This window comes from Myxocyprinus asiaticus, chromosome 24, assembly GCF_019703515.2.
Source record: "Myxocyprinus asiaticus isolate MX2 ecotype Aquarium Trade chromosome 24, UBuf_Myxa_2, whole genome shotgun sequence".
NCBI lineage: Eukaryota > Metazoa > Chordata > Actinopteri > Cypriniformes > Catostomidae > Myxocyprinus > Myxocyprinus asiaticus.
The window spans coordinates 18,245,079-18,257,151 of NC_059367.1; the positions used below are offsets into that span (position 1 = coordinate 18,245,079).

Consider the following 12,073-nt stretch of genomic DNA (forward strand, 5'->3'; position numbering starts at 1 on the left):
AGGAGGGTCATTTAAATGAATAGGTGTACGAATGTAATTCACTGAATACAATTCGCATAAATATGGAGATGGCAATTATCAAGAGTCCATTACAATGGTGTCAATTTCAAACAGTCGTGTCAAGAAGAGTCAGATCAACGCGTCTTACCAGTACACAAGCTTGTTATGAAGAATTGCTGGAGTCTTATCCGACGCGCAGTTGATGCACCACATTGCTGCGAGAAACACGTCCGGATGCGCAAGCGCTATTTCATTTGATCACTAATTTGGCACGAGCGCTGACAGCGCTCCTCAAGGCGCGCGCGAGGAGTAGGATTATCTTTAAATGGCATGATTTGCGATTTCATGTCCTGTCATTAGTGTTGAGATGACGAGAAGCGTCGAGCCCCCCACCTCTCTCTCTCTCTCTCTCTCTCTCTCTCTCTCTCTCTCTCTCTCTCTCTCTCTCTCTCTCTCTCTCTCTCTCTCTCTCTCTCTCTCAGGCTCGTGCAGCCAGCGTGACACAGCAGTTAGCGCGCGAAAGCGCGTTTGACACGAGAGCTTGGCAAATCGCTGCCTGTTTGCAGCACATGATCCGCACCTCAAGCATCATAGCCTCCTCTCACCTGCATTGTTCGGTGCCATTTAGATTTATCAGCGTGTCATGTGAATTAATCTGTATGAGTCACATCTCGATTCGTCGCGCGGTCCAGAGGAACCAGATGGTTTCAGTCTGGTGGTCAGCGCGCGATCAGTTGTGATTTAGACACTTTCCCAAGTGGGTAAACAAGATCTTCCTCTGATGGTCACTTCCTTGTTTTTTCATTTTCTCGCATGACAGTAATTAACGTGTTTTGCTTTCGCTTTTTGCCAATGGGCTATTGTGAAAGCAAAATGTTGAGACTTTCCAACCCAGTCTGCCGTGACACTAAATGACAGTCTGTTCTTTCTCTCTTATTCAGCATGCTCATTATGACAATGACCAAGAGGACAACTCAGCCTCCATATTTCATACATAAGCCAAAACACATTAGAGATTTGTGATATTTCTTTCTCTCTCTGCCTTTTTCTCTCCCCCTTGCCTCGGGACAGTTTTATATAATTCATTATATACCATATAGGCCACCATTTTGATGCCTCCTCCCTTATGTTTGTCACCTGTCTTATTTTTATTCTTGAGCACAAGATGCTCAGTGCTCTGTTTGGTCTCTTCATCTCCTGTGTCACTTCCGGTTTTACTTCTCCAAGGGTTAGACTTATGATTGTGAAGACCCAGCTGGCTCAAATTCAATTCAGTAATAGTTTATACACAATCATTCTCTTGAGGCATTTCCATCTGCATCTCATGTTCACACCTCTAGATACATTCCAGTGAATTGATGACTGAACTAATAGAACATTTGGGTGAATGTAAACAGCTGGGGTTTCAATTCTGTCTGTCTGTATGTCTGTCACTCAAGCCTGTGTTAATCATGCACTCAGTAACTTCTGTCTTTGTGTCATCTTGGACTTACACTGGCACCTAGCGTCTTGGATGCAGCGTCATTTAAAATCAATAGCTTTCAGTTTCAAATGACATTGTAGAAATTTAGCACTCACAGTCAACCATTATTACTTTAATAAATGAGTGAAAGTGTCAAATAACAGGACGGTTACTGAGATTAAGCAAATAGCATTTGGCTGGTCATGTGATTCTAACATGGCAGCCCCCATGTGCGGACCCTCTAAAAGTAGAATAAAACAGCTTTTATAACGTTACTGATATGACTGGAGTCTTTAATGTGAATGGTCATGATTTCCTACATATATTCCAAAATATATATTACAATACATGTCTTTAGGAGTTAAACATTTTTAATGATGAAAAAAATTACTGAGTGCACCTTTAAGTGTTTTTATAAATGCAACAAATGGGGAAGAGGATAGACAGATTAGTTTAAAAGGATAGTTCACCCAAAAATGAAAATTGTCTCATCATATACTCAACCTCATGCCATCCCAGATGTGTATGACTTTCTTTCTTCTGCTGAACACAAGCAAAGACTTTTAGAAGAATATCTAAACTCTGTAGGTCCATACAATGCAAGTGAATGGTGATCAGGCCTTTGAAGCAACAAAAAGGAGATATAGTCATAAAGTAATCCATAAGACTTCAGTGGTTTAATCCATGTCTTCTGAAGCATTCCAGTTGGTTTTGGGTGAAAACAGACCAAAATATAACTCCTTTTCACTCAACATCATGTCATTGCAGTCTCTTGGCACGATCATGATTTCAAGCTCGATTACATTTCCTAGTGCTTGACATGTGCAGAGCACTACATGGCGTTTTAGGAAGTTTAATCGAGCTTGAAATCATGATTGCCAAGAAGACTGCTGTCAAGATGTACAGTGAAAAAGGAGTAATATTTTGGTCTGTTTCTTACCCAAAACCAACTGGATCACTTCAGAAGACATATATTTAACCACTGGAGTCTGATGCATTATGTTTATGCTGACTTTATCTCCTTTTTGAAGCTTCAAAGGCCTGATCACCATTCACTTGCATTGTGAGGACCTACAAAGCTTAGATTCTCTTCTTAAAATCTTCATTTGTGTTCAGTAGAAGAGAGAAAGTCAAACACATCTGGGATGGCATGAGGGTGAGTAAATGATGAGAGAATTTTCATTTTTGGGTGAACTAACCCTTTAACTTTCTGATTGGTGCATTTGAGTGGATTAAAACATTTATTGAAGAACCTGCTGTATGTAATAGAATAAACATGCAGAATATTGTTAGGGGTTATCAAGGTGAATAAAGAATAACCATTCTGGCAGAGTTTTTTACACATAAAACTTAAGTTATGATTTTGCTTAATGAGTTGTCTTTTTTTAGATCTCTGAGCTTTATGAAGGCGCTTAGTTATTGAACCTATTTGAAAGCCTTGGAATGACCTAATTTTGTTTTACGAAAAACTTTATTCTATTATATACTATTTCGTTTCTTTTAATGTTGTTGATATATATATATATATATATATATATATATATATAAAGATGAGCTCTGATGTAATTGAGAAGTTTATGTCATATATTTGTAATTTGCAGCATTATCAATCCAAACCTTTGCTTGGAGCTTTGTTTTTTCATGTTTGTGATGGTGAGGTATGGCTTCAGGGGCTATCGTGAAGTCCAGCCCAAGGGAGGCTCAGACTTCAACCAGCCTATGAGATGTAGCCTGGAGAAATGTTTCTTGCATTCAGTGCAAGAGGTCACGGATTTAAAATATGCTTGAGAGACAAGAGCTGTGTATTGTCAGAGTAAGTACTGCATTTGTTGAAGGACACACTTCTCGGATGGTACAAAGGTGCATTCTTTAGGTACTGTATGCAGGTGAGTAGTAGGAATAGATTCCGGACATACTCCCTTAACCTGAATATATGATGTAATAAATAACAACTGTGAAAAAATCTACTCTGGATTTGTTTAACAAGCACAATTTAAGCGCAAGAGACAACTTTCTTGATATACTGTATAGCACTTTCAGTTGCCGTTTTTTTAACTTACCTCATTCAAAAAGTTGTATGATCACATAATTAAGAGACCACAATCAAAGATTTTTAGAAGAGCTAATTAGAGTTAGGAACTGAAAACCGGTGCATTTTTTAAAATACCGGAATCGTTCGATTTTTATGATTTTTGGCTCTGTTAAAGGAATAGTTCACCAAAAATCTGGGATGGTATGAGGACGAGTAAATGATGAGAAAATTTTCATTTTTGGGTGAACTATTCCTTTAACAGGATCTCGCCTGTGCAATTTTCCACCAATGTGGACCGAACACTGTACTAAAATACTCTGAAAGACATTGTTTCCTGCAGCGCTGCCCCCTACTGAATCTACAACATGAAACACTCAGCACGCCCAGTGTTGTCCGATTCCTGAACGAATGACCCTTCTGAGCCAGTTCTTTTACTACACATGAGTTTTGTTGCAATCAGTGGAATAATATAATAATATTTTAATCATAATATAAATATAATCATATTTCTTGTTTGTTTAGAATTTTTATTTATTATATGTTTAGGATCAATTATTGGATTGGATTTATGCCTCTAAAAAGTATGCATTGCAAACATGCCTTTTACAAGAATTGTATTAAATTTATTTCTGATTTGTTCTATCTGCTCTTATATCTTTTATATCTCTCATCATTTGGCAACAGACTACTGAGGGCTGTAAATGCAATAATAATTTATTTTTTCTTATTTCCAAATAATTCTTCCTCAAAAGTAAGAATCGTTAAGAGGAATCAGAACTGGAATCGTTAAATTCCTTACGGTCCCCCCTCCTTAGCTAAGATCCAAGAGAGGGTCTTGAATTGTCTTTGTGTTGCTCATTGAACATACAGGATGATTGCACATTGACTTTTCTCTTGATAATTGCCACCCTCCTGTGATGGCAAACAATATACAGTCATGCTTCATTTGACAAAAAAACGTAACAGAGCTTCAGAACTCATACAGTATACCATTGAATATCCACTGACATTCACACTGAAGTCCCATCACCACAAGTGCTCTCCAAGGTGTATGAAATGTCAGTGTGACATTGTGAATGAACCATGCACCATAAAATAGACTCATGCTGATCCTCAAGTTCACAATGAGGCTATTGCATGATACAAATCTGATTTCAAACATCCTGCTGATATAGGCCCATTTCATCTCAATGTGCTAAGCCACTACCCATGCAGCATCCAGCCCATTTTAATGACACAAGGGCATCTACAAACACAACAAGTCATGTGGTTCTTCACGTAATTGGACAGACGTGATGCTTCATGACTGTGCTCTATCAGTCTCCCATGGTGGGCGGAGTCAACGTCAGTCTCCTCAAATTTCCCCTTTCATGATTCCCAAAGAACAATGCTACAGTGTGCTGCTGTCTGCAATATTAATAAAGTCTAACTAGGTCATTTGAATGATCAGAAAGACTCTGCCTCAGAATGCAACCAGTCCAACCAGCTGAGAGGAATGCAAAAATGCAATCACTTGATTAAGATGTCTGCATAATGAACAGTTAAGTGTATGTATATATATATATATATATATATTTTTTTTTTTTTTTTGTCAGTTTGGTTTATAACTTAAAACGGAACCTAAGAACACAATGGTATGTGAAGCCCTTAAGTCATGGAAATATGACTCAAGTAAACACACGTCACATATACTTGGAGTAAGAAATAAAGAAAAAAAAAACCCATGAGGGTGGATCTGAAACCTGGAAACAAATCAAAAGAATGATATTTTTTATATATAATTATAGTTTAAAGAAAATAAAGCCAATATTTAGGACCATTAAGATTATATAATTTTTTTCGTTTACACCCCATTCTCATTACTGTAATGTGAATACACCTCAGTCTCATCACCATAAAAAATATTTGTCTATTTTTAAGACTTACACATTTCAGTTGTATAACAAATTTCCATTAAACTGAACTGAGTAATCTTTAACAAAATTAAATTAATAAAACATGTTTCATTAATGAATTTTGTTAAAGATTCTCAATTCAATTTGATGAAAATTTGTTATAAAGCTGAAATGCATAAATCTTAAAAATAGACTGAATTTTTTTTTGAGTGATACTGTAATGAAGTGATTTGAATTGAACTGATTTCATTTGATTCAACCAAAACAGACATAATATATACATTTATAATACACTGTATATACATAACGTTCAAAATACAGTATACCATATATATATATATATATATATATATATATATATATATATATATATATATATATATATATATATATGGTATATTACGTGGTTTGATTAAACTAAAAATGTTATTTAACATTACTGAATCAACTTACATACATTATGTTACACCATAAGGTTAAAGTAACAATTTCAGGTTATCACTACAGATTACAGTGTAGCCTACGATTTATTATCCATGAATTATCAATTATGTCTCTTTTTCTTGATTTACTCTCTATTTGTCCATTACTTTTATCTTGTTTACCTATCTCTCTCTCTCTTTATTTCTCTCTCCATCTCTTTCTCCTTTTACCTTCAAATCATACTGCTCCCTCTTTCTCTTTTAATCATTATCTGTCTCTCCTATTGCTTCCCTATTTATCCCACCTTCTTTATGTTGTCACTGTGGGGGGGGTGGGGGGGGGTAGGGGGTAGGAGGAGAGAGTTGCTTGGTGACGGTTGCTGAGAAACGGATGTGGGAGGGGTGCAGTGAGCCAGAGTCAAGAGTGCCGTTGCCTTGGCGACCAAGGTTTCACACTGTCTTAGAATTTGGCGCAAGATGGGAGGGCTCAGAGTGCCTTTGAGGGGTTATGTCGCAATCACAGTCATATGACCACACATTTGCATGTCCACAAATATACACATGTACATATAAACCACACGCACAACAGTACACAAACAGTAAATCTAATCTTGTTTTAAGGGTGAAAGTAAACAAATACCAAAACCAAAACCACAAGATAGGTTTTTCTTTGCATTGTGTGAATGGGAAATTATTTTTTATTCTGATTTGAAAGGAGGGTAAGGAAATACAATGAAAGTGACAGCAGGTTAAAGCCAAGCCAGAGGCTGCCTGTAAACAACTTAATTTACAATGCAGGTGATGCCTAATTGACTGTTTTCAATTAGGCATCACCCAAACTCTTCATCTGTCTTCTATTGGTCAGTGTGTTTAAACTCTTCAAGTCAACATGTCAACAAGCATTACATTGACGGTTGCAAAAATGATATAAAATTATTATACAACGAAAAAATAGAACACTTACATGAACATGAGCTGAAAGGACATAGTCTTGGCCAAATACCTTTAGACTGAGGTAAGTAGTTAGAACAGGGCATTTATTATTACAGTTGAAAATTAAACCCTATATTATATTTAAATACAGATCACTTGAAAGATGATCAATTATATCAAGAATTCTACCACTGTGAGAACAGGAAATATATTAGATATGGAAACACATTTATATCCTGTACAGAGCAGATAGATTGCTGTTCTATACAGAGACTGAATAAATGTTGAATGGACAGAGGAAGGAACTGTCCGTTGTGCTGAATTCAGCTGTCATACTACAGAGCTGCCTGACCTCCTTTACATGTGTACTGCAACTACAAAGCTCATTATTATAAATGATGAACTACACAAAAACTACAGATAATTTATTACCCTCAAAAAATGATTTCGGGCAAAAGGAAGATTTAAACATGGTTTAAATTAGATTTATTTAGAAATGCTTATTCATTGTTATGATATGATACCTAATACATTAACTAATGTTTACGAATAGAATCGTGTTGTAAAGTTTTAGAACTCGTTTTTAAAGTTCATATGCCTTATTAATATTAATTAAATATTTCAAATATGTACATTATTTAAAGATTACTTAAATAATTGATGGAAATTTGTCATAGAAATGAAATGCATAAATGTTATTTTGACTGTACCATTAAATACCTTGTTAAGTCAGTAATTTTTAACGGTAACACCTTCTGTGAATTCCATATTTATAATGCATTGTAAAGGCATTATAAATGGATTATACATAATGTCTCAAAATACACCGTATAATAAGTTAGAACTTCTCATAAATAATTATAACTACAGTTATAATACAGTTCATCTGGAAAGTATTCACAGCGCTTCACTTTTTCCACATTTTGTTATGTTTGTTATTCCAAAATGGATTAAATTCATTATTTTCCTCAAAATTCTACAAACAATACCCCCATAATGACAACATGAAAGAAGTTTGTTTGAAATCTTTGCAAATTTATTAAAAATAAAAAATGAAAAAAATCACATGTACATAAGTATTCACAGCCTTTGCCCTGACACTCAAAATTGAGCTCAGGTGCATCCTGTTTCCACTGATCATCCTTGAGATGTTTCTACAACTTGATTGGAGTCCACCTGTGGTAAATTCAGTTGATTGGACATGATTTGGAAAGGCACACACCTGTCTATATAAGGTCCCACAGTTAACAGTGCATGTCAAAGCACAAACCAAGCCATGAAGTCCAAGGAATTGTCTGTAGACCTCCGAGACAGGATTGTATCGAGGCACAGATCTGGGGAAGGGTACAGAAAAATGTCTGCAGCATTGAAGGTCCCAATGAGCACAGTGGCCTCCATCATCCGTAAATGGAAGAAGTTTGGAACCACCAGGACTCTTCCTAGAGCTGGTCGCCCGGCCAAACTGAGCGATCGGGGGAGAAGGGCCTTAGTCAGGGAGGTGACCAAGAACCCGATGGTCACTCTGACAGAGCTCCAGCATTTCTCTGTGGAGAGAGGATAACCTTCCAGAAGAACAACCATCTCTGCAGCACTCCACCAATCAGGCCTGTATGGTAGAGTGGCCAGACGGAAGCCACTCCTCAGTAAAAGGCACATGACAGCCCGCCTGGAGTTTGCCAAAAGGCACTTGAAGGACTCTCAGACCGTGAGAAACAAAGATTGAACTCTTTGGCCTGAATGGCAAGCGTCATGTCTGGAGGAAACCAGGCACCGCTCATCACCTGGCCAATACCATCTCTACAGTGAAGCATGGTGGTGGCAGCATCATGCTGTGGGGATGTTTTTCAGCGACAGGAACTGGGAGACTAGTCAGACTAGTCACTAGTCTTGATGAAAACCTGCTCCAGAGCGCTCTGGACCTCAGACTGGGGCGAAGGTTCATCTTCCAACAGGACAACGACCCTAAGCACACAGCCAAGATAACAAAGGAGTGGCTCTGGGACAACTCTGTGAATGTCCTTGAGTGGCCCAGCCAGAGCCCAGACTTGAATCCGACTGAACATCTCTGGAGAGATCTGAAAATGGCTGTGCACCGATGCTCCCCATCCAACCTGATGGAGCTTGAGAGGTCCTGCAAAGAAGAATGGGAGAAACTGCCCAAAAATAGGTGTGCCAAGCTTGTAGCATCATACTCAAAAGACTTGAGGCTGTAATTGGTGTCAAAGGTGTTTCAACAAAGTATTGAGCAAAGGCTGTGAATACTTATGTACATGTGATTTTTTTTCATTTTGTATTTTTAATAAATTTGCAAAGATTTCAAACAAACTTCTTTCACATTGTCATTATGGGGTATTGTTTGTAGAATTTGAGGAAAATAATGAATTTAATCCATTTTGGAATAAGGCTGTAACATAACAAAATGTGGAAAAAGTGAAGTGCTGTGAATACTTTCCGGATGCACTGTACATTATAAGACTTCCCCTATTCATAGATTTACTTTAGAGTATAATGCATTATAACACATCCAATTTTAAAGCAGCAGAAGCTAATAAAGTTAACTGTATTAGTGCTGTATAGTGAAAACAGTCAAAAGGCTTTATGATGTGATCATATTATAAATGGTCTTTGCCTGCTTTAAATAAAGTTACAAAAGCAGTATCTTCTTATAAACAGCCATAACATAAACTTGTAACAAACAATACATTACAAGTCAAACTTTTATAATGGAAGTTATTTATAAAATAAGTCTCCAAATAAGATGCGCAAACATCAAAGTTTATTGAATAGTCCAGTACAGTATACAGTTTTATTATTTTATTTTTTTATTCTTGGGTGTGTTTACACCCACGAAGATTGGCTACAGGCGTAATCAACATACATATATTTTTTTTTATGTTTCTGATATATTTCAAACTTGTAGCTTTACAAGTGTTTTTCCTAATATCTCAAAATTTACATTGAATGTGTGTTATTTTTATTTTGTGCATGTGTAATGTGTATAACTTCCAACTTGACTTGTAATGTCTTATAACCACTTCAAAATATATTATGGATGTTTATAAGAAGACAGTGCTTTTGTCAGTTTACTTAAAGCAAATCTTTACAAATATATATAATACATTATAACTTCTGCAGATAAAATTGGATGTTGCTTGTTTTATAATGCATTATATTCTAAGGTATAACTATTAATAGGTAAGTATTATAATGTATTATAAATGTGGTTACAATTATTTATGAAAACTTATAACAAATTATAAGGTGTATTAGGAGACATTACTAATGCATTAAATGCCTTTACAATGCATTAGAAATAGTTTAAATAGAAAATGTTACCTTTTTAACATATGTAACATATTTTATTTGATGGTAATAATAATAGTTAATGTGACTTAAAAATATGTGAAACTTTGCGGCCTGAATTGAGGTGGGTCTACATTTACATTTATTTACTTGACAAAGGCTTTTTACAAAGGCAAAATTTTTGTGCAACTCTGCAATGGATAGTCTAATGTAAGTTATAATGAGATTCCCATGCTATAAAGTGTAATATTGGCTCACTTTGATCAACAAATAAGCTCTTTTTTTAATCATATTATCTCATTATTAATTATGCAGCAATTACTCCCCACACCTAATTAGTGTGTAAAAAGCAAGTCAGAATTCCAAATAAGGACAAAGAGATTCCACTGTGTATTGAAACTTAAACAAAACATGTCTAATCAAAAATTATTATTTATACACAAATTAAATATGCACAGAGGCAGAGCAAACAGTTACATCGGTATTCAGTCATATCACAACACACCTGTCTGCAAGGTAACAACTGCTTCACTCTGTGTGACTGCTATGTTGTCTAATTAAACACCTCGCAGAATGTAATCTAGAAAGTCTTCTTCATCACTATACAGTTGCATAGTAACATGTTTCGAAAGCATTCCCAAACATTACTGAGGAATGTTTTTAATATACTGTATGCATTAGATGTGACATACAGCAAGGTAAACTTATTTAACTTGTGAATTACCTCCGCACGTAAGTTGTGATTGCATTTTTTTAATGATTGTGAGGTTTTATTCTATTTACGGTACATATAAACATGGCAATATAGAGTGGCTTTTTAATCCAGACTGACATCTCTAATGCAGTTCAATGTAATTTCCTCTTTTTCTGAGTGTCCCTTCATTTGGTTCTTTTCTAAGAGCCGACAAGCAAGACACAGTGAACTCACAGCAAAACACCTGAGGGGGAAAAAACGTACTGATATGAACATACCATGAGATAGAGTCTTAGAAGTGTGTGACTCCTTTTACTGCCAAACATTTCTTTAATCTTCTACCTTACTTTGTTTCCCCAAGGGAGCTTACAGGGAAATACATTTCACTGCTTACATAAAACTATATTAACGTGGATTTTATAAATAAACTGTGAACCTGAAATCAAAACTGGTGTTTTGTGGCTTATCGTTCATGTCTGTTAGCTTTGAGGCCATCTATATGGTAGTGTACTTCTTAAAGTTGACAAAATAACTTTTAGCAGATTTACGCATTTAAGAACCGTTCTTTTTCAGAACTGGAAAAAATACCAGAACTGAATGATTTTCATGTCTTTCGGTTCCGGTAATGGTTCTCAAGCATGCACTCTTCTGTCGTGCTTAAATACTCTGCAGTGTTTCCATTCAGCCGCTACTAATTAGCAGCACGAAACATCGCGGTCAGTACAGTTCGATACCTGAACAATTGACTCTCATGAGTCGTTTTTAAATTTTTTTTATCTACAGTGCAAAACATAGAGTGCAACCAGTGTAGTCTGATACCTCAACAAATTACACAAGAGCCAGTTCTTTTGAATCTACAGCATGACCGATGTAGTCCAATTCCCGAATGAATGATTCTTATGAGTCGTTTTTTTTTTTTTTATCTACAGTGCAAAACATACAGCGTGACCAATGTAGTTCGAAACCTGAATGAATGCCTCTTATGAACTGGTACTTTTGAATCTACAGCATGACCAGTGTAGTCCGATTCCCGAATAAATGTCTCATGAGTCTTTTTTTTTTAATCGACAGTGCGAAACATACAGTGCGACCAGTGTAGTCCAATTTCTGAATGAGTGACTCTTAAGAGCCAGTTCTTTTGAATCTACAGCATGACCAGTGTAGTTCGATTCCTGAATGAATGACTCTCATGAGCCATTAAAAAAAAAAAAAAAAAAACTACAATGCAAAACATACAGCGCAACCAGTGTAGCCCAATACCTGAACAAATGACTCTTATGAGCTGGTTCTTTTAAATCAACAGCATGACCAGTGTAGTCCGATTCATGAATG

The 12,073-nt window shown here is 36.1% G+C and overlaps 1 protein-coding gene across 1 annotated transcript in view; it reads right to left on the bottom strand.

The window, feature by feature from the left end:
• The window catches only part of LOC127415380 (IQ motif and SEC7 domain-containing protein 1), an 81,696-nt gene extending 81,355 nt beyond the window's left edge, over positions 1–341 (bottom strand). The window contains exon 1 of the mRNA XM_051654097.1: positions 149–341. Coding sequence (XP_051510057.1) covers positions 149–213 — 65 coding nt within the window. The 5' untranslated portion in view covers positions 214–341. The remainder of the gene's footprint in view (positions 1–148) is intronic.
• Positions 342–12,073: the final 11,732 nt, after the last annotated feature.